Here is a 23251-nt window from a genome sequence, read left to right on the forward strand (position 1 = left end):
TTCTGCGTGTTCCCCTGCCTTGTGCCCTGTGACAGACTGGCATCCTGTCCTGGCTGTTCCCCTGCCTTGTGCCCTGCGACAGACTGGCATCCTGTCCTGGCTGTTCCCCTGCCTTGTGCCCTGCGACAGACTGGCATCCTGTCCTGGCTGTTCCCCTGCCTTGTGCCCTGTGACAGACTGGCATCCTGTCCTGGCTGTTCCCCTGCATTGTGCCCTGTGACAGACTGGCATTCTGTCCTGGCTGTTCCCCTGCCTTGTGCCCTGTGACAGACTGGCATCCTGTCGTGGCTGTTCCCTTACCTTGTGCCCTGTGACAGACTGGCATCCTGTCCTGGCTGTTCCCCTGCCTTGTGCCCTGTGACAAACTGGCATCCTGTCCTGGCTGTTCCCCTGCCTTGTGCCCTGTGACAGACTGGCATCCTGTTCTGCGTGTTCCCCTGCCTTGTGCCCTGTGACAGACTGGCATCCTGTCCTGGCTGTTCCCCTGCCTTGTGCCCTGTGACAGACTGGCATCCTGTCCTGGCTGTTCACCTGCCTTGTGCCCTGTGACAGACTGGCATCCTGTCCTGGCTGTTCCCCTGCCTTGTGCCCTGTGACAGACTGGCATCCTGTCCTGGCTGTTCCCCTGCCTTGTGCCCTGTGACAGACTGGCATCCTGTCCTGGCTGTTCCCCTGCCTTGTGCCCTGTGACAGACTGGCATCCTGTCCTGGCTGTTCCCCTGCCTTGTGCCCTATGACAGACTGGCATCCTGTCCTGGCTGATCCCCTGCCTTGTGCCCTATGACAGACTGGCATCCTGTCCTGGCTGTTCCCCTGCCTTGTGCCCTGTGACAGACTGGCATCCTGTCCTGGCTGTTCCCCTGCCTTGTGCCCTGTGACAGACTGGCATCCTGTCCTGGCTGTTCCCCTGCCTTGTGCCCTGTGACAGACTGGCATCCTGTTCTGCGTGTTCCCCTGCCTTGTGCCCTGTGACAGACTGGCATCCTGTCCTGGCTGTTCCCCTGCCTTGTGCCCTATGACAGACTGGCATCCTGTCCTGGCTGTTCCCCTGCCTTGTGCCCTGTGATAGACTGGCATCCTGTCCTGGCTGTTCCCCTGCCTTGTGCCCTGTGACAGACTGGCATCCTGTTCTGCGTGTTCCCCTGCCTTGTGCCCTGTGACAGACTGGCATCCTGTCCTGGCTGTTCCCCTGCCTTGTGCACTGTGATAGACTGGCATCCTGTCCTGGCTGTTCCCCTGCCTTGTGCCCTGTGACAGACTGGCATCCTGTTCTGCGTGTTCCCCTGCCTTGTGCCCTGTGACAGACTGGCATCCTGTCCTGGCTGTTCCCCTACCTTGTGCCCTGTGATAGACTGGCATCCTGTCCTGGCTGTTCCCCTGCCTTGTGCCCTGTGACAGACTGGCATCCTGTTCTGCGTGTTCCCCTGCCTTGTGCCCTGTGACAGACTGGCATCCTGTCCTGGCTGTTCCCCTGCCTTGTGCCCTGTGACAGACTGGTATCCTGTCCTGGCTGTTCCCTTGCCTTGTGCCCTGTGACAGACTGGCATCCTGTCCTGGCTGTTCCCCTGCCTTGTGCCCTGTGACAGACTGGCATCCTGTTCTGCGTGTTCCCCTGCCTCGTGCCCTGTGACAGACTGGCATCCTGTTCTGCGTGTTCCCCTGCCTTGTGCCCTGTGACAGACTGGCATCCTGTCCTGGCTGTTCCCCTGCCTTGTGCCCTGTGACAGACTGGCATCCTGTCCTGGGTGTTCCCCTGCCTTGTGTCCTGTGACAGACTGGCATCCTGTCCTGGCTGTTCCCCTGCCTTGTGCCCTGTGACAGACTGGCATCCTGTCCTGGCTGTTCCCCTGCTTTGTGCCCTGTGACAGACTGGCATCCTGTCCTGGCTGTTCCCCTGCCTTGTGCCCTGTGACAGACTGGCATCCTGTCCTGGCTGTTCCCCTACCTTGTGCCCTGTGACAGACTGGCATCCTGTCCTGGCTGTTCCCCTGCCTTGTGCCCTATGACAGACTGGCATCCTGTCCTGGCTGTTCCCCTGCTTTGTGCCCTGTGACAGACTGGCATCCTGTCCTGGCTGTTCCCCTGCCTTGTGCCCTGTGACAGACTGGCATACTGTCCTGGCTGTTCCCCTGCCTTGTGCCCTGTGACAGACTGGCATCCTGTCCTGGCTGTTCCCCTGCCTTGTGCCCTGTGACAGACTGGCATCCTGTCCTGGCTGTTCCCCTGCCTTGTGCCCTGTGACAGACTGGCATCCTGTTCTGCGTGTTCCCCTGCCTTGTGCCCTGTGACAGACTGGCATCCTGTCCTGGCTGTTCCCCTGCCTTGTGCCCTGTGACAGACTGGCATCCTGTCCTGGCTGTTCCCCTGCCTTGTGCCCTGTGACAAACTGGCATCCTGTCCTGGCTGTTCCCCTGCCTTGTGCCCTGTGACAGACTGGCATCCTGTTCTGCGTGTTCCCCTGCCTTGTGCCCTGTGACAGACTGGCATCCTGTCCTGGCTGTTCCCCTGCCTTGTGCCCTATGACAGACTGGCATCCTGTCCTGGCTGTTCCCCTGCCTTGTGCCCTGTGACAGACTGGCATCCTGTCCTGGCTGTTCCCCTGCCTTGTGCCCTATGACAGACTGGCATCCTGTCCTGGCTGTTCCCCTGCCTTGTGCCCTGTGACAGACTGGCATCCTGTCCTGGCTGTTCCCCTGCCTTGTGCCCTGTGACAGACTGGCATCCTGTCCTGGCTGTTCCCCTGCCTTGTGCCCTGTGACAGACTGGCATCCTGTCCTGGCTGTTCCCCTGCCTTGTGCCCTGTGACAGACTGGCATCCTGTCCTGGCTGTTCCCCAACCTTGTGCCCTGTGACAGACTGGCATCCTGTCCTGGCTGTTCCCCTGCCTTGTGCCCTGTGACATACTGGCATCCTGCCCTGGCTGTTCCCCTGCCTTGTGCCCTGTGACAGACTGGCATACTGTTCTGCGTGTTCCCCTGCCTCGTGCCCTGTGACAGACTGGCATCCTGTTCTGCGTGTTCCCCTGCCTTGTGCCCTGTGACAGACTGGCATCCTGTTCTGCGTGTTCCCCTGCCTTGTGCCCTGTGACAGACTGGCATCCTGTTCTGCGTGTTCCCCTGCCTTGTGCCCTGTGACAGACTGGCATCCTGTCCTGGCTGTTCCCCTGCCTTGTGCCCTGTGATAGACTGGCATCCTGTCCTGGCTGTTCCCCTGCCTTGTGCCCTGTGACAGACTGGCATCCTGTTCTGCGTGTTCCCCTGCCTTGTGCCCTGTGACAGACTGGCATCCTGTCCTGGCTGTTCCCCTACCTTGTGCCCTGTGATAGACTGGCATCCTGTCCTGGCTCTTCCCCTGCCTTGTGCCCTGTGACAGACTGGCATCCTGTCCTGGCTGTTCCCCTGCCTTGTGCCCTGTGACAGACTGGCATCCTGTCCTGGCTGTTCCCCTGCCTTGTGCCCTGTGACAGACTGGCATCCTGTCCTGGCTGTTCCCCTGCCTTGTGCCCTATGACAGACTGGCATCCTGTCCTGGCTGTTCCCCTGCCTTGTGCCCTGTGACAGACTGGCATCCTGTCCTGGCTGTTCCCCTGCCTTGTGCCCTGTGACAGACTGGCATCCTGTCCTGGCTGTTCCCCTGCCTTGTGCCCTATGACAGACTGGCATCCTGTCCTGGCTGTTCCCCTGCCTTGTGCCCTGTGATAGACTGGCATCCTGTCCTGGCTGTTCCCCTGCCTTGTGCCCTGTGACAGACTGGCATCCTGTTCTGCGTGTTCCCCTGCCTTGTGCTCTGTGACAGACTGGCATCCTGTCCTGGCTGTTCCCCTGCCTTGTGCCCTGTGATAGACTGGCATCCTGTCCTGGCTGTTCCCCTGCCTTGTGCCCTGTGACAGACTGGCATCCTGTCCTGGCTGTTCCCCTGCCTTGTGCCCTGTGACAGACTGGCATCCTGTCCTGGCTGTTCCCCTGCCTTGTGCCCTGTGACAGACTGGCATCCTGTCCTGGCTGTTCCCCTGCCTTGTGCCCTGTGACAGACTGGCATCCTGTCCTGGCTGTTCCCCTGCCTTGTGCCCTGTGACATACTGGCATCCTGTTCTGCGTGTTCCCCTGCCTCGTGCCCTGTGACAGACTGGCATCCTGTTCTGCGTGTTCCCCTGCCTTGTGCCCTGTGACAGACTGGCATCCTGTTCTGCGTGTTCCCCTGCCTTGTGCCCTGTGACAGACTGGCATCCTGTTCTGCGTGTTCCCCTGCCTTGTGCCCTGTGACAGACTGGCATCCTGTCCTGGCTGTTCCCCTGCCTTGTGCCCTGTGACAGACTGGCATCCTGTCCTGGCTGTTCCCCTGCCTTGTGCCCTGTGACAGACTGGCATCCTGTCCTGGCTGTTCCCCTGCCTCGTGCCCTGTGACAGACTGGCATCCTGTCCTGGCTGTTCCCCTGCCTTGTGCCCTGTGACAGACTGGCATCCTGTTCTGCGTGTTCCCCTGCCTCGTGCCCTGTGACAGACTGGCATCCTGTTCTGTGTGTTCCCCTGCCTTGTGCCCTGTGACAGACTGGCATCCTGTCCTGGCTGTTCCCCTGCCTTGTGCCCTGTGACAGACTGGCATCCTGTCCTGGCTGTTCCCCTGCCTTGTGCCCTGTGACAGACTGGCATCCTGTCCTGGCTGTTCCCCTGCCTTGTGCCCTGTGACAGACTGGCATCCTGTTCTGCGTGTTCCCCTGCCTTGTGCCCTGTGACAGACTGGCATCCTGTCCTGGCTGTTCCCCTGCCTTGTGCCCTGTGACAGACTGGCATACTGTTCTGCGTGTTCCCCTGCCTCGTGCCCTGTGACAGACTGGCATCCTGTTCTGCGTGTTCCCCTGCCTTGTGCCCTGTGACAGACTGGCATCCTGTTCTGCGTGTTCCCCTGCCTTGTGCCCTGTGACAGACTGGCATCCTGTCCTGGCTGTTCCCCTGCCTTGTGCCCTGTGATAGACTGGCATCCTGTCCTGGCTGTTCCCCTGCCTTGTGCCCTGTGACAGACTGGCATCCTGTTCTGCGTGTTCCCCTGCCTTGTGCCCTGTGACAGACTGGCATCCTGTCCTGGCTGTTCCCCTACCTTGTGCCCTGTGATAGACTGGCATCCTGTCCTGGCTGTTCCCCTGCCTTGTGCCCTGTGACAGACTGGCATCCAGACCTGGCTGTTCTCCTGCCTTGTGCCCTGTGCTGTCTCAGATCAGCTCCCTGTACTGTACTGACCCTGCACTGGATCAGCATGTGCAAGATGGATGGCTAAACTACAATATATTTAAATTCTTTCTGTATCTCATTCTTAACCCTATGATGCATGAGTGGTATGACCCTACACTTTTCCATAAGTGGGTCATGCTTGACCCACTTATAAAAATCAATTTGTTTTATGCCATTTTTGTCATTTTGGTTATGAATAATGAATTGTAACATAGTCTGTATTATATTTTGGACCACACAAGAATGATTTCATGTTTGAAATTTTATTTTTTACTTTGTAACACATTTTGATAATTAAAAATGTAATATTACACAGAACAGCAATAGAAGAATGTCAACATTCATTATGTGTTTGTGTGTAAATGTCCAGTCATGGACATCTCTTTTCTATTCTCTTGCAGGTAAGTGTCTGTGTTTGCTGAAGCTTTTGATGCGATGGTCCCTGTTTTGCCTTCTTGTCTGCAGTTGTGACAGACTACCTGCTTCTGGCTGTGATCATTGCACATAGGGACATTGCACTTCCCACACCTATTGCTGACTTTGTAATCTTTGTTTCTTGGGCAGATCTGACACATCTTTCTCTTCGATTGGCCCTGTCTGCTTCTTTCCTATGGCTGGGTTGTGGCTTTTGTCACCCCACACCTTCCCATTGTTTTAATGTTCGGGGCTTGCAGTTGTGGGCAGCCTGCCAGTCAACCCCTCGTGTGTCTTTTGAATTTAATTCAATTAGAATTTAGTGATTAATTGCCATTGCTGACACACCTCAGCACACAACAATGCAATGCGTTCAACCCATATGTGACAATGTGACGTAGCAGGGGACAGCTAATTCAGCGCCTTGGGAGCAGTGCTTGGGGTGGTACCTTGCTCAAGGTATCTCAGTAGTGCCTTGCTGGTTGGGGATTCGAACCTGCAATCTTTCAATTATAAGTGCACTTCCCTAACCATTGAACCACCACTGCTCTTTGTGGAAGAGTCGTCATACATTGGTGATACCTCTGTTGAATTCAGGGTGCTGAGTCGTGAAAAAGGTATAGGAATTTAGGGTGGCGATGTCAAGGATGTTGTAGCACAGCACCATGGGCCACCTCTGTGTTTGTCGCTTGCAGGTGTAGGTGCCAACCATCTGGTCTATGGTGTCAACACCTCCTTTTGTCTTGTTGTAGAATGTGATGGTAAATGGTAAATGAACTGCATTTATATAGCGCTTTTCTACTCCTACGAGTACTTTACAATTTATGCCTCACATTCACCCATCCACACACACATCTACACACAGTTGATCACTTCTGTTTTTTTCTTTCTGCTGTTTTCATCCACTGTATTATCGTGGTGCATCGTGCTCAGGAGGACAACAGCCATTCCTTCCTTTCTGACATAGCTGGCCATGGTAATGCTGGCATTGAATCCCAAACTCTGTCCCTGGACTTGGAAGCCTTCATCAGAGGGGATGTCTGGCTTGTTCTGTCTTAGAGTCCCCACAATAGTGAGATCCATTTCCAGGCACACTGGTGAAAAAGTTATATTTGTTGTGGCGACCTGTGCTTCTGAATCTACTGCACAACTGCCGGACAATGTTTTCCCCCAGATCCTTCTGAACTTCTTCCCCTGGTTGTCTCCCTGTGTAAACAATCCCATCTACTGCGTATGGGATGTATGCATCAGGTCTTGCTGTGTAAAATAATCTTCCTGTTCGGTGACACTTCTGACATAGGGTGTGTGGTCCATAGTAAATAAATCCCTGACAGCCACAATTGATAAGAAACACAGGTTCCCATGAAACTGTATGGGAAATGCATGTGGGTCATGTTTGACCCACTTATGGAAGCTTGGGGTAGTAATACAAATATTACAATTTCTTAAAAAGTATAACAGGTAACTTAAATTTTTTTATGGAATGATATAAAAAACATGTTATTTGAGGAATATCTGGAATATGAAACGATAAAAACTTTTCATTACAAAGATATTGCAAGAAAACGACCTCACTGGGTCATTGTTGACCCACTTGTGCATCCTAGGGTTAAGTAAAATTTCACAGAATTAGGTGTGTTTATAAATACAACCTTTGAATCAAAGAGGTTTGGTCGTCCCACAAAGTGACGACCCCATTCATTCACCTCCCCTCTGCATTATTACCAGTGATTTAAGGTCCTGGTTTTTTTCTCAGACCCTACAGTAGATCACACTCCCTGGCTCAGGTTCCCGATCCCACATCCCACTGTAGCCTTTTCAAGATCCAACACCCATTTTTTTTTCCTGTTTCTTTCCCTCGTTCTTATGGCAAAATGACAGTCTTTGCCTTTCATGTTTTTTTCCTGCTTTTTCCCATCATCCCTCCATCCCTGACATTTTAATTCAGGCTATACCTGCCAACATGAATTGAAATCTGACATTGTTTTGTCGTTTTTTTTTTTTTTATCCCTCCATCCTCCCATTGACCCCCATTATTTTTTCAGAGGCTCTTACCACTCAGACACTGAACATGCCACAGCCACCAAACTGCATCTGCAGCCTCAGGCCACGTCAATGACTCCTCACTGCAGGATGAATACTGTACACCTGCACTTGTCTTTTTGTCATTCTTTTAATTTTTGCTGCAGGGCAAACAAGCTCACATTTTCATCAGGAAATTCACTCTTCTAGTTCTTTCTCAGATGCCTGATCAAAGTATTGCACAAATTGAATATATAGTGTATTAGAGATCAGAGAGACTGTGATGTTAAAATTGTAAATTCAGTTGGTTATTTTCCCTGCAGGTGCTGACAGAGAGTCCAGAAGGAGACAGGTGTCTGTGCTGAGTGGAGGATCTGTCACCATCCCATGTTTCTATGGTGACAGAAATAAAACTCATGTGAAATACTGGTGCAAAGAGAATGAAAGGGATGCATGTACTCCCATAGTACACAGTGACTCTCCACAGGAGGGTAAAGTGTCAATCAGAGATGATCCTGACCAGCGAGTTTTCACTTTGACCATCAACAATGTGACAACTGGGGACTCTGGTTATTTCCGGTGTGGTGTGGAGATCAGTGGAGCTTCAGATGATGGAGATCAGGTTTTCCTGTCAGTGACTGATGGTAAGATGTCTGTACAAATCACCTGATCACACTCTTTTCATGAATATATGTATAACAAGCGTAAATTATAAATTTTATTTTACAATCTGCAGTGACTATCAGGAATCTTTCTGATACGGAAAATATTTTTTTAATGGATTGACATCGGTAGTAATGTTGTTTAGCAGGACATTCTAAACAATCATTTCATTAGAGTTCTATTAAACTTACGCATGTAGAATAGGGTCTAAATGTATGGTTTGGTTAGGATGGTAAATGAGACCTGGGAGAAGTAACAGTGTCAGTTTAAATGGGCTACAGCAGGCGGTCAGGAATGATAAGTAATGTGTTAAGTAATATCATTTTATTAAGGGTTAAGTGGGTTTCAAGTATAAATGTAATGGAAAAGTGTAAATATAAAAAGCCTGTAAAAGAGCATAAACTTTGCTGTCAGTTACTGATGTTTGTATTATAAATATAAATGTATATACAGTAAGTCAAAACCAGAAATGGTCTTGGTATGCTAATTATGAAAGTAAATCATCAGTTAATGTTTTATTACAGTATTTTATTTTTTATAAATATAGTAACATTCAAAACAACATTCACCAAAACACATTTGAATATCCTATAAAGTAAAGTAGTGTAACCTACAGAGGACTGATACTGACTCTGTATTAATATGTGTATAAATGGTGTAAGAGGAAGTGAGAGTTAATCAGCCTGGTAATTTTCATACTGTCCTTGCAGGTGTGTCCACAGTGAAATGGATGCGTGTACAGAGAAGAGGATCTGTCACCATCCCATGTTTCTATGATGACAGATATAAAACTAATGTGAAATACTGGTGCAGAGGGAGAGAATGGAGGTCATGTACTCCCATAGTACACAGTGACTCTCCACAGGAGGGTAAAGTGTCAGTCAGAGATGATCCTGACCAGCGAGTCTTCACTGTGACCATCAACAATTTCACAGATGGGGACTCTGGTTACTACTGGTGTTGTGTGAAGATCAATGGAGCCTCAGATCCTGGAGATCAGGTTTCCCTCTCAGTCACTGATGGTGAGATGTTTGTACTGCAGACTGTAGCCAATGAGTTGCACAGTATGTAACATGTCATTCAGCCAGAAAGGAAGGACACAAACACAAACACTGGAGGAATAAATATTTTAGCATTTGATGACCTAATTTACAATAACAAATACCAAATCTTAGTTTTGCACAGTAACATAAATGTGACCTGGGAGATGTAACAGCCTCCGTTTAAATGGGCTGCTTTAGGGGTGTCACGCCCTGCTCCGTCCGCTCCTAGTGTGTGCCACGCCCCCTCATTATCCACGTGTGCTTTCCTGATTGTGCCCAGCTGTTTCCTGTTTCGTTTGCCTAGTCTTGTGTATTTAGTCCGTGTCTTAGTCGATGTACCCCAGACTGGTCATTGTATTGTCATGTGTAGTGTCCGTACCTGTACGTCTGCCTCCGAATAAACCCCGTTACCCTGACTGCCTGGCTTCGCTCGCCTGCTTCCTGCTCGCCCTCCCCGCGAAGCGTGACAGAATGACCAGTCTCCTACACACGCTCAGCGCTACCGGGGAAAACCTCCCCGTAGACGAAGAGGTCGTTTGGTGGACCAACATGCTGGAGCTTCAGGGGGATCCAGTGGCCCGCCCGCTAGTGGAGAGATGTTGGGTGCTCCTGAGACGAAGGCATAAGATTGGTGAGGAGCAGCTGCGTGACAAGGTGGGAGAACACCTTAAGCGGCTGAGGGAGAGAGCGGCAGTCTGGCTGTCCCCCTTGGGGTACACCTCCTGGGAGCCGCCCCCCGACTCACCACCTGCCTCCATCCCGGTTGCTAGCAAGCCGGAAAGGGCTCCAGCCTCGACCACTCCGCGAAAGACGCCTCTTCAGCGGCGCACAACTGAGCGCAACGCGGCTACGGCCGCTCAGTTCCCCAGCACTGGGGAGCTGCCTGGGGGAAGACCTCAGGAGAAGGACCTACCCTGGGTCCTAGAGAGCCCCGCTCTTCCTAGAAGGAAGAGGCGCAGGGGGAAAAAGAGAGCCAACCCGACGCTCTTCCTGGGAGCGTGCTCCCTTCTCCCCGCCTGGGAAGACGCCACGGATGCCGCCCTTAAAGGGATAGTCCCGGGCGTATCTATGCCGGACCTGCTGGCTCCGGATCTGCCCGCGACTGCGCAGCCTGCTGCTGCCGCCGCCGATCTGCCCGCGGCTGCGCTGTCTGCTGCCGCCGCCGATCTGCCCGCGACTACGCCTGCTGCTGCCGCCGCCGATCTGCCCGCGGCTGCGCTGCCTGCTGCCGCCGCCGATCTGCCCGCGGCTGCGCTGCCTGCTGCCGCCGCCGATCTGCCCGCGGCTGCGCTGCCTGCTGCCGCCGCCGATCTGCCCGCGGCTGCGCTGCCTGCTGCCGCCGCCGATCTGCCCGCGGCTGCGCTGCCTGCTGCCGCCGCCGATCTGCCCGCGGCTGCGCTGTCTGCTGCCGCCGCCGATCTGCCCGCGACTACGCCTGCTGCTGCCGCCGCCGATCTGCCCGCGACTACGCCTGCTGCTGCCGCCGCCGATCTGCCCGCGGCTGCGCTGCCTGCTGCCGCCGCCGATCTGCCCGCGGCTGCGCTGCCTGCTGCCGCCGCCGATCTGCCCGCGGCTGCGCTGTCTGCTGCCGCCGCCGATCTGCCCGCGACTACGCCTGCTGCTGCCGCCGCCGATCTGCCCGCGGCTGCGCTGCCTGCTGCCGCCGCCGATCTGCCCGCGGCTGCGCTGCCTGCTGCCGCCGCCGATCTGCCCGCGGCTGCGCTGCCTGCTGCTGATGCCGCCACTCTGCCCGCGGCACCGCCTGCTGCTGATGCCGCCGCTCTGCCCGCGGCACCGCCTGACCCGCCTGTCCTGCCTGACCCGCTTGTCCTGCCTGCTGCAGCTGCCGCCGCTCTGCCCGCGGCACCGCCTGCTGCAGCTTCCGCCGCTTTGCCTGTCCTGCCTGTCCCGCCTGACCCGCCTGCTCTGCCTGCAGCTGCCACCACTCTGGCTGCGGCACCCGCCGCGGCGCCCCCTGCTGGCCGCGTGATGGCGGCGCCTGTCCTGCCGGCACCTGAACTGCCCGTCTTGCCTGTCCTGCCGGCACCTGAACTGCCCGTCTTGCCTGTCCTGCCCGGCCAGCCCTGCTCCTGCTCGCCTGTCCTGTCGGCGCCTAAACGGCCTGAGGTGGCCGCGGTTGCGCCCCCTGCTGGCCGCGTGCTGGCGGCGCCCGCCGAGGCGCCCCCTGCTGGCCGCGTGCTGGTGGCGCCCGCCGAGGCACCTGCAGTGGCCCCTGCTCTGCCTGCAGCGCCCCCTGCTGGTCGCGTGCTGGCGGCGCCCGCTGAGGCGCCCCCTGCGGACCGTATGCCCGAGGCGCCTGCAGTGGTCCCTGCTCTGCCTGCAGCACCCCCTGCTGGCCACGTACCTGACTTGCCCGTCTGGCCTCTGGCTGCACTGCCTGCGGCCATGCCCGCGGCTGCATCGCCGGCTGCTGCCGCTGCTCTGCCCGCGGCGTCCCCGGTTGGCAGCTCGCCTGTCCAGCCCTGCTTGCCTGTCCAGCCGGTCCAGCCCTGCTCGTCGGCGGCTCCGCCTGCTGCACTGACCACACCCGTGGCCCCGCCCGAGACTCAGACTCCTGTCCCCGAGGGGGACCTTGAGTGGGATCCCTTGGGGACCGTCCTGTGGACCTCAGATCCCTCTCCCTGCAGGGGCCCACACCCCTTAGGACCCCGCCTGTCCGTGTCCCGAAAGGGCCGGGGCCATAGGCGTGGGGCCCGGTTCCCGCCCGCCCTGCCCCCTGGCTCGCCCTCGCTCGCCTTGGCTGGGGCTCCGGGGCCGCCTGCGGTTCCTCCGGCTCGGGGTCGGCGGTCGCCTCCGGGTCCCCCCCTGGTTCCGCGGTGCCGGTCCTCGGTCCCTCCTCCGGCTCCATGTCGGTCGCCTCCGGGCCCCCCTGTTCCGGCTGAGCGTCGGACGGCGCCTTCGCCGGCTCCGGCTGCGCCTCCGCCTGCCGCGGCTTCCCCCTCCTGCTTGCCTTCACTGGGGTTCCCTCCTGCTCCCTCCGTGTCCCCTCTGTCACTCCCTCGTCCCGTTCCCTTGGCCCCTCCGGCCGCTGCCCGTCGCCCGCCTGGGCTCCCTCGTGCTCCCCTTGTTCCTCCTCCCTTTCCGTTTGTCCCGCCTGTCTCTGCTCCTCGTCCCTCTCTGTCTCCTTTGTTCACTCCTGGCCCTTTTGTTCCGCCTTTCTCCCCTTCTTCTGTGTCTCCCTTCTTGGTCTGTCTGTCTGCGTGCCCTGTCCTCTGTCAGGTCCTGTCTTTCTTTTTGTCCTTGTTCTTGTTTTGTGTTTCGGTCCTGTTCCCCGTCCCTCGTTGACGTTTTGCTTTTTTGTCTTCCAGGTCCTGTTCCCCGGTTTCGTCCCGTCCGTCGCCTCCTCTCGGGCGCGCCCGGTGTGCGCGCCTTTGGGGGGGGGTTTTGTCACGCCCCGCTCCGTCCGCTCCTAGTGTGTGCCATGCCCCCTCATTATCCACGTGTGCTTTCCTGATTGTGCCCAGCTGTTTCCTGTTTCGTTTGCCTAGTCTTGTGTATTTAGTCCGTGTCTTAGTCGATGTACCCCAGACTGGTCATTGTATTGTCATGTGTAGTGTCCGTACCTGTACGTCTGCCTCCGAATAAACCCCGTTACCCTGACTGCCTGGCTTCGCTCGCCTGCTTCCTGCTCGCCCTCCCCGCGAAGCGTGACAAGGGGATAAATAACATTAGTAATAAAAAGTACTAATAAAAAGTATGGATAAATATTAAAATAAGCATGTTGTAACCGGGTCGTATGCATGAATATTTTACAGCTGTATAAATAACAGTGTTTCATTTGTCCCTAATTTACATGTTCAGCTTCCTCAAGGCTGTCAGTGGACAAACAGGAGGTGACGGGTGTGGAAGGAGACAGTGTCAGTGTTCAGTGTCGCTATGGATACAGTGTAAATAAGAAGCTGTGGTGTAAGATCGGGGGCTCCTGTGTGTCAGAGAGATCTGGGAGCTGGGATCTGGATGGGAGGCCTGTCCTGATCAGGGATGACACAGTAAATAGAGTCTTCATTGTGAAAATAAGGGCACTGGAGAGGAAGGACACTGGCTGGTACTGGTGTGATGCTGGAGGCTTGCAGATCCCAGTTCATATTACTGTCAAACCAATAATCATCACTGAATGTAAGTAATTAATATAAATCTGGCTGTGAATAATTTGTGCTTCAGTACAAATAGCCAAACAACAAATGAGGCAGTTTCACCCATGAAGGGGGTCTGTGCGTTTTATAGTGATAATCTGTGGGGGGGCTGTGTGTCTTTAAAGTCCCCTATTGATAACTTTTGCTGAACAGAGATATTTATTGGGATTATAGGTTCTGTGCTAGTGGTACAGTGGCCCAGTAGGTGGCGCTGTTGCTTCACACCTCCATGTTTAGGGGTATGAATCTGGCTTCTGCTCTGTCTGTGTGGAGTTTGCATGTTCTCCACGTGCTGTGTGGGTTTCCTCCCACAGTCCAAAGACATGCAGTCAGGCTAATTGGTGTCTCTAATAGAGAGTGTGTGTCTATGTGCCCTGTGACTGACTGGCATCCCGTCCAGGATGTACTCCATCCCTGTGCCCTGTCCTGCCTGGGATCGGCTCCAGGCCCCGCATCCCTGACCAGGATGAGGGGTTAGAAGATAGATGGGTGGATGGCTGTAGTTAAATGTGTCTGTATGAATGTACTGAAAGATTAATGTTAAATGGCAGCATTATCTCTATGGGAGACATCCCATAATACAGTTGTGATGACCTGCACCAAAGAGGAATTCCTTGCACACTTGGTATTTGGCAAACAATAAAGATTCTGATTCAGATTTAACTATATATACATGCAACTATTTTCTTATTAATTTCCTGGCCAATACATTGTATATAATCTAATCCTGCTGTTAGTATGTAATTCATTCCTGCCCAGATCCCAGACACAAAGTTGGAGGCAGAATTCCATGCTATCAGGTCCTGCTCTGTACCAAATACACGTGTCTGATCTGTTTGTTACACCTGGAGCTGTACTGAGCCCTCAGGAATCAGCAGCTTCTAGGTCAGGATGTGTCTGTATAATGAGACACATTTCACAGGATGTTGCCGCAGACAAACATTCGTTTCCGTATTACAGCCATTTGTTATGTATATAAATCCAAATACAAAATTGTTACAGAAGGTGTGCAGACTGGCTGATGTGTCTGTAGGTGGTTTCAAATTGCAGCAGAGGCCAGTGTTACAGTTATACTCTGTAATAACTGATCCAGTGCTGCAATAAGTACATTATGATACATTAATAAAATAACTAATATCATCAAATCGCTGCCAGTTCCCTGGGATATTAACACTTTAATCATAACACCAATTTATTATTCTGCATCCAGCCAGCTGATCTATGGAATATTATTTATTCTTATATCAGTTTTAAAATGGCCTTTTCTTAAGAGTCTTTAGTGACTTACAGAACAGGGTTTTATCAGTAAATTAAGAATCCTTTATCCTGTTTCTCTCAGCACATGATGAAGATGGAGGGAATAATGATAAACTGAGGTAAGCATTCAGCAGCATTTACAGGAGTGTGGGGGTCCAGCTAGCAGCATTTACCGGGTCACACAGTGATGGGAAACTGCCATTATATTTACGAGAATTAGGATATTGCTTTTTATTGTTTTTCTTAATTATAATAAACTTAAGATGCCATCCCATCCAGGCTGAGCCCCTGCCTTGTGCCCTGTGCTGCTGGGGATAGACTGCAGGCCTGTTTAGAAGATGGATGGATGGATGGATTTTACAAAAGAGTATAACATGTTGTGTGAAAATCTTGAGCTGTTTTCATGCTACTTGTTAATGTCTCCTCTTCCTCATATGTATCCTGTGTAATGGTACAGATGTGGCTGTACTGTGTTGCTATAAACCATATAAGACTTTACTGTTCAAATTCACCCTCTTATTGTTCCAGATTGTTTCTGTATGTAGGACTGGGCTTATTGGTGCTGCTGTTGATCATCATCATCATCACATGGAAAGTGTGGGACAGACACAGTGAGTATCTGCTGATGCAGACAGTGAATAAGTGACCTGAGTCTTTGATCACATGTTTTAGTCTATTTTGTTTTGCTTTAAAGTGGTATCACAACATGCTGACTTATTTAGGAGCCCCTTCCCCCCACTCTGTATCTGACAGGACCCCCCCCCCCCCTCCTCTCAGACTCTGATTTAGCCCCTGGATATATGTACATGCTAATTCAGAGACTATTTGTTTGTTACACAGTAAATTATTGTCACTTAAGAGCAGAGACCCTGGTGGGAGCAGAATGACTTTCTGTGGCTTTTTTTCCTCATTTTTTTTCTTGTAGACAAAAAAACAACGAGTCAAAATCAGGGAAACACAGAATTGACAGTAAGTTCATATTTAATACAGAAAGAACAGAACAGCGTCTCTTAACCCGCTGGTCTCTACAAGCTTTGAAAGAGTCGTGAGCTCCAGTTGGAAAGTAGTCATTACTTATTTAAAATCAGAAACTGACACATTTTTTCAATCTGTAGTTCGCATGATGTTGAATTTGAGAGGACACTGAAAAAGTTACTTTGAATGAACTCAGTTGAATCAGGGACAGTGGTTCCCTACAATTAGAATGAATATTCTGAAAATGAAACTTTGTATTTAAGTTGTGATGCATTCACTTTGTGTTCTAAGAACATAGTACAGTTGAGTTAATCTCACCAAATTTTCTCATGCCTAATTAAACCAACTGAATTGGTTGCTAGATAATAACCTTCTTATTTATGTTTATGGTTCAACCTGTTTTACAGGCTACACTGAATAAATTACTTACATTGAAACAACTTCAAATATTTCATGTGATCCATTACTTCTAATATTGAAAATAAGGGCACTGGTTGATTAAACTTTTTCAGCATTTTATTTTTTTCAGTGTACTGTACAGGTGTTATGCCACTGATTATATACCTAATTTAAGTTGAATGGAAGTGATTCAGTTGGTTTGATTAGACATGAGAAAATTTAGTGAGATTAACTGAACTATATTCTGTTTTCAGGACACAAAGTGAATGCATGAACTTAAAAAGAATGTTTAATTTTCAGAATACTCATTCTAGTTATTGTGGAACTAATATGCATGATTCAATAGCATTTATTCAAAGATTTATATATAACAAATAATTCATTTACATTGCATCAACATGATTATTTAAGTAATACCAGCAAGTAAGATGAATCCTTTATTTTAGTGATTGTTTTCCTACTTTACTGTATAGGGTCATGACTGAGCTGGCAGGTGAAAAATTAGGGCGAGATGCAAAATAGTTGAGAATCACTGGTCTAGAAGATTCTGCAGAGTTACGTCTTTTATAAGAGAACATAAACAGAAATTAAACTGTGTTAACAGCCACTTACTCGTTAAAAAGTTAATTTTTGTAGAGTAATATGATGTGAAACTGACTTGAGGAGTGATTGTTTGAACGCTGAGCTGTGACTTTGTTCTAGCTGAACCCAGACCCTGAATATGCAGCAATAGGCAACATCAAGAGAGACCCCCCAGGGCAGGTAAAGTGCAGGAATAAAATATATACAGCGAGGATTTTGAGAGCAGTCTGTGTATCTATATGTAAAAAAAATTATAATATTTTATGTAACATATATTAAGCCAGTTGTTACACTGTGGTTAAAGAGTTTTCTAAATGGAAATAAAAATTAATTCATATTGTACAATATCAGTAAAGATACAAATCATTAACTAATACGTCAGATTATCATCAAATTCAGCAACAATGACGTTCCATTGCTGTCAGTTAAAGAATGGACAGGTGGTTCTGTATAGATACATGGTCATAATGTGATCCTCTCTCAGGCCTCTGAGGAGCCTGGTGCTGATGTCACCTACAGCTCCATTGTCCTGTCAGACCCAGAGGTAAGATGGTTTCATGTAAATCAGTGTTTGGTTCAGGCATAGGACCAGTATCACAATAAGAGTGACACGTATATCAATAATGTACTGACTGGGCAGGAACATCTACACCTCAGCTGATCTCTCAGATCCATGTGTATCAGAATTAGCTGTAATGTACCAAGAAGTACCATGATACCCTGATATTTCACAGTGATTCACATGGGAGGTTTGGGAGTTTATGGATTTGTGGTCTCTGTACAAAGGTTGGTCTTGTACCTCCACTGTAAGCAGCTAAATGCTCTCAGCAGGTGTCCTCTAGATGTTCTTCACACCGTCCTGCTGTAACCCCAGCCAGCGATGTGGTCTACAGCTCAGTCGCCCTGAAGCACAGAGAGGTGAGTTTGGACAATTTGCTCTAACATGAGCTGTGATACATTTAGTGTCTGATGCTACATACATGTCATATGTTTCATTTGACAACATATACAGCCACAATTGCAACATCATACATGCAGCTCATTTGACTTGAAATTTTAAGCCAGATGAAAGTGAACTAAAAAGATTTTCCTAATTAATCTATCGTTCATTTCCTGTTCCTGTAGCAGTAACATTAACACACCAAACTCCCTGAAATGCTAAGGAAGGCGTTAATACCTCAGTAACCAAACTGATGTTAATGTTTATCTGTTCCTTGTCCAGTAGGGGGCAGCAATTACACAGACAGGCTCCTCTACATGTGGGGAGCTGCTGCTCAGGATGAGAGCTGTGAGGGACACACAGATACTCCAGTGATGGGGATGGTTAAATAGATGCAAGTGTACGACATTATCTTGGCAGTGTGTGAACTGTCCGTTTTCTTTTATATTAATGGAAAAACAAAAATCATTAGCAATTCTAGTTGATTGTTATAATATAGTTCACAGAAATACAGTATTCTGAGAAAGTGTTAGCCAGTGTCTTGTGTATATACAGTTTATGTAGAGGTGAGGGGTTAATGAGGTCTAAGCGCTTTGCTGCCCCCTGCTGGAGCCATTTCACTGTTTACTATAGATCAGGAGTGCCCAACTCCAGTCCTAAAGGGCCAGAGCCCTGCACATTCTTAGGTTTCCCCTCAATTAACACACCTGATTCAACTCATTGTGCTACTTACCACGCAGCTCTTGAGCTGAATCATTTATGATGGAACAGGGAAAAAACTAAGCTACACAGGGCTCCGGCCCTCCAGGACTGGAGTTGGGCACCCCTGCTATAGACAGTGGAATTAAAAGCTGCCCTATTACCATTATATCATATTTCAGTATAAAAGCTTTAGGTTATTTCCACAGAATGTTAGGCTTTTGTTTACTGATAAATGGAGTATTATTGAAAATGCAGACCACAGACTGTGTGACTCATCATACACAATGTTAATAAAAATGCTTTTCATTCCTCCTGCATGCTGCAATGGTGTCTCAGTGTCTAATATGGATGTCTCACACTGTCAGGGGTTTGGGTTTGAATCCTGCCCCTGGCTCTCAGTGTGTAACATGGACGCCTCATACTGTCAGGGGTTTGGGTTTGAATCCTGCTCCTGGCTCTCAGTGTGGTGTTTGTGTCCCTGATTTGGGTCCTGTGCTTCCTGGGATCTGACTCCATCCTGGGTAATATAGTGAAAGATAGATGGATGACTTTTAAACATTTAAAACCCATAATAGGGAGGCAGTGAAGTTATGGAGAGTCAGGAAGTGAGTGTCAGTCTCCACAGATCTGAGGTCAGTGAGACACACATAAGGCTCCTCTGATGCTCCTCTTCATCCTCTTCTTGACTGATGGGCCTCCAGGTGAGGATCACTTACTCTGGGACAGACTCTCACTCTCTCTTACTCCACCATGCAGCATATTTAGATAGAAAGATAGACAGACAGAAAGGAAATGAAACATGAGCTTTTATGTTTTTCTATATTTATATTCTTAATGACGCCTGATGCCAAATCAAATCATTGTAATATTCAATAATCACACAGAATCTGTATAAGAACATCTACGGCAGGGGTATTCAACTAAAATTTAAAGAGGTCTAGTTAGAGAAAAATTCTTGAAGCAAAGGTCCGGAAGATCACAATGTCTAACTATTTAATAGTGTGATATATATTTAATTAGCCTATTAGTTGCATCAACATTGTATGTAATCAGTACCTGACTGTCAAATAAAATTAATTCAGTACAATTCAAAAACGTTTTGACATTATTTATTGTCACGTGACATAGGACTTCGGCCACTTGGCTGGAGTGAGATTTTCAATTTGAGATGTCTGCACACATGTAGCAGTTCTTACCTTGTAAATAGTCTGCTTTTGTATTTAACCTTGTAAATATACTTTTGACGTAGCTAATTTTAAGTTTTATAATGGAATAGTATAGATTTGCCGTAAGATTTCCAGCATGATTCTGAAAGCGTGAGTGTCATGCCAGATGCTTGAGATTTGGCAACCCTGAAAATGTACATTTTTTGTTTCACATGAGTTTATTTATATAACAGATAACATTACTTTATACTAGAGTTGGATGTCTCAAGACTGGTCTTGGTCTTGTCACATTCTCGACGGTATATGGTCTTGGTCTTGTCTTCGTCTCGGATCCCTTGGTCTTGTCTTGGTCTCGCTGTCTTGGTCTTGCTGTCTCAGATCGACATAGTGGAGATTTGGAGTGAAAAGTATTCGACACACAACGCAACATTATTATTATTTCGCCTTTCACGCCCTTCAAATGCAACCAATCAATGACATACGTGCATTTTGCTGTGATTCAGACATTGGCGCTCATCCAATCAAAATACGCGTTATACGCGCAAAATAAGTGTTGCGCTAGTTAAACGTCAGTTAAATGTAGGGCTGCACGATTTGGGGAAAATATCGAATCGCTATTTTTCTGACAGAATTTGCGATTACAAATTTGCGATTTAATTTTTTTATGTCAAGCTTCAGTTCAATATTCAGTGTGTATAGTAATTTTAAAGCATGACGCAGCATGAGATACCATCGATCAGTATATTAACTGGTCTATGTTCTAATGCAAGGATGAGAATTTAAATATGTGATGTGTCAAGTTAAATAAAGTAATAATGAAAACAATTATAATCATAATATTAATATATTATAATAATTATATTATACTTATTGTTATAATAAAAATAGCGATCTTTGAAACAACGCGAAATCGAAATTTGAAATCGATAAATCGTCCAGCCCTACTTAGATGTGTAATCACATGTCACTGCGGACATCAAGATATCAGAATCTTTTAAGTACTTGTCCTCATTCTTATGAATGCACATTTTGATGTGCCGTTTGTACTGGTATATAGTATTTGTAGTTTGCATTTGATTCATGTGACGTGTGCGCATGTCTTTATATTATTTGATTACAGTATTTTACTTAAAATGGTGTTCTACTAAATAAATGTGACCATTGACTTTTAAATAACATCTGCATATCACGTTGTGTTGACTTAACAGGCCTAATCCATTTCAGGGACGTTGATATCATACAGTGTCATTTGGCTAGTACAGTACTACTACAATGGGACATGATGCAATTTCAAGTTTATAATTGTGTATCTTCAATATGATGTTACAATTAAGTATAATTGAAATCAGTTACATATTTCCCATCCTTTAGACAGTTGTTGGAGGTGTTAGCTGTTTTGTCAGATAACTTTGGGACCAGTCAGTACCCGTCATGTCAGTCCTCAACAGCACACAAAAGTTAAGGGAGTCTTTTTCTTCGGTCTCGGTCTTGGTCTCGCCTCGACTTTGTCTTGTTCTTGACTCGGTCTGTCTTGGTCTTTGTCTTGGTCTTGTCTTGGTCTCGATACCCTCTGGTCTTGGTAGTGTCTTGGTCTTGGTTTAGGCAGTCTTGACTACAAGTCTACATCATAGGTGCTTCTGTCAGGCCGTTGCTGCACCCTGGTGCTCCCAGAGGCTCCACAGCTACTCCATACCTGAGCTCCACTCATACCTCCAGCTTCTGGGAAGCTGGAACCTCAAGTCCCTGGTCTCAGAAACTATGGTGCTTCCATTTTGTCAAACTTAACAGGGAAAATGTACATGTCTGTTTTCGGCACATCAACAGTCAAGAGAACCACAGGCATCCTGAAGATATGAGCCAATCAAAAGTGGATGGGATGGACATCAGCTCCGTTACAATGGCATACAAATAAGAAACGTGCGTACATACAAAAAAATTCAGATGCACAGAACCGTGCATAAGCAAAGTTCTATGCAATTTCCCTTTGTAAATAAATTAAACGCACAAGCAAGAACCTACAGCCCCTCCCTGACTCCTCACAGAATTATACTTAATAGAATATGCAAATCAATATAAATAGCCCAGTATTTTGTCAAAAGACAATGGCAAAAGCGCAGGGAAAAAAAGAAGAATTTCAGCGAATGCAAAATGGAGGTCCTGCTCAGTGAAGTAGTGGCCAGGAACAATAGACTGTTTGGTGGCTAAAGCAGTGGCATAAGCAACAAACGAGAACTGGTGGAGAGACGCAGTGTGACGGAGGCACAAGCTCAGAAAGGCGCACTGTGCCCGAGATTAAAAAGAAGTGGTCAGATATTAAAGTGGACACGACGTGGAGAGTCACAGCCCATTATCTGAGTGTCAGCACCACTGGAGGAGGGAGCAGCATTCCGGGGCTCACACCGTTTGAGCAGCGACTCACTGCAGTTATTGGGGAGATGCTTATAACTGGGATTTTGCCTGAGTGGGGCTCTGACATCACTGCGGGTGAAGGTGAGAGTTTTTATTTTTTTCCGCTTATCATTATCCATACTCGTTTAAATAAGCTGCATGTTTAGTAAGACTAACAAGCAGGTAACAGATACGATGTTACTTTTCATTCTGTTTCAGATAATATTCCAAAAGGCGACCCCCCTGGGACGCGACTCCAGGCGGTGATGGTGCTGCTGTGCCGACCTCATCCTCGGGTGCTGGCTGCACTCACTCCGACCATCTGGCCGTGTGCTGACAGTCACTGCCCAGATCAGCACAGCCCAGATGATCATCAGCTGCCCACCGCCCTCTCTGGGACAGTGTTATTCAGCCCTCACTGCCTCAGCAGAGCAGCCAACATATGGAAGGACCCATCCCACCCTGGACATCATCTGTTCGACCCACTGCTCCTGGTAGACTTTTTGGGTCTATTACATCACGGACAAACAGACTTAACAACAGCTTTTACGCCAGAGCCATACAAGAACTGTGTCAGGGTCAGCCGCTGCTGTGGTCCTTCCGTGTTCCCTTCCCCGTTTGACCAGCAGGCGTTGCTGGTCATCCCGTCCTTCATGTTAGTCTTTGTTCGCCCAGGTTACCTGTCTGGTCATGTGGTTCTATGTGTTGAGCATGTGGTTGTCTGTGTACCCTTCTGCCCTAAGTACCCTTCTGTCCTGTGTTCAAATCCCACCTCCTCTGTTTTTGTATTTTGCTCCCTAGTGTTTCAGTTGAGTTTGTCTAGTTATTGTATTTGGTGATTTTGTATATGGTTTTTGGTTTTGTTCCTTGTGCCCCTGCTTGTGTCTTTACCTGTTTAATTCCCTAGTGTTGGTTTCTGTTTCCCTGTGTTCTTGGTTAGTTCTTAGTTTCCCTGTTTTTTAGTTCCTTTGAGTTTATTAGTTTCACCTGTGCCCTGTTTCCCTGGTCTTTGTTAATTAGTCTCACCTGTCCTGTGTTAGTCTCGTTACCCCTTTAGTATTTTAGTTCCTGCTTCTGTTCAGTTCCCAGGTGGTTCATTGTCTATGATTGTCTATGAGTGTGTTATTGCTTGTCTTGGTTAGTTTGGTTAGATCTGTGTCCTGTTTTTTCCTTCCTAGTTTTTGTTTTGTGATATTAAGTCTTTAATTGTCACCTTTAGTTTTGACCCCTCATGGTCCTTTTGGTTTCATTGTGTTTATAGTGTTTTCTGTTTCATTTGAATAAATCCCCATCTGTCTCTGAGCCGCAAGTGGGACGTCCG

General features: G+C 49.0%; 1 protein-coding gene across 9 annotated transcripts in view; it reads left to right on the forward strand.

Annotated features, from left to right (window-relative positions):
* LOC111841645 (polymeric immunoglobulin receptor-like) overlaps positions 1-23251 on the forward strand; it is a 40222-nt gene that overhangs the window by 13875 nt on the left and 3096 nt on the right. For 3 of the 9 annotated variants that reach the window (XM_072710434.1, XM_072710432.1, XM_072710433.1), the window contains 10 exons: positions 7985-8305; positions 9035-9346; positions 13190-13504; positions 14861-14897; positions 15307-15389; positions 15704-15747; positions 16855-16914; positions 17219-17278; positions 17563-17652; positions 17960-23239. In XM_072710434.1, the coding sequence (XP_072566535.1) occupies positions 7985-8305; positions 9035-9346; positions 13190-13504; positions 14861-14897; positions 15307-15389; positions 15704-15747; positions 16855-16914; positions 17219-17278; positions 17563-17652; positions 17960-18049 (1412 nt within the window). In that variant the 3' untranslated portion in view covers positions 18050-23239. Of the gene's footprint in view, positions 1-7984; positions 8306-9034; positions 9347-13189; positions 13505-14860; positions 14898-15306; positions 15390-15703; positions 15748-16854; positions 16915-17218; positions 17279-17562; positions 17653-17956; positions 23240-23251 lie in introns of those variants that run through there. The other 6 variants (XM_072710437.1, XM_072710436.1, XM_072710438.1 and 3 more) reach the window with 6 other exon arrangements.

Source organism: Paramormyrops kingsleyae, chromosome 4 (genome assembly GCF_048594095.1).
Source record: "Paramormyrops kingsleyae isolate MSU_618 chromosome 4, PKINGS_0.4, whole genome shotgun sequence".
Classification (NCBI taxonomy): domain Eukaryota; kingdom Metazoa; phylum Chordata; class Actinopteri; order Osteoglossiformes; family Mormyridae; genus Paramormyrops; species Paramormyrops kingsleyae.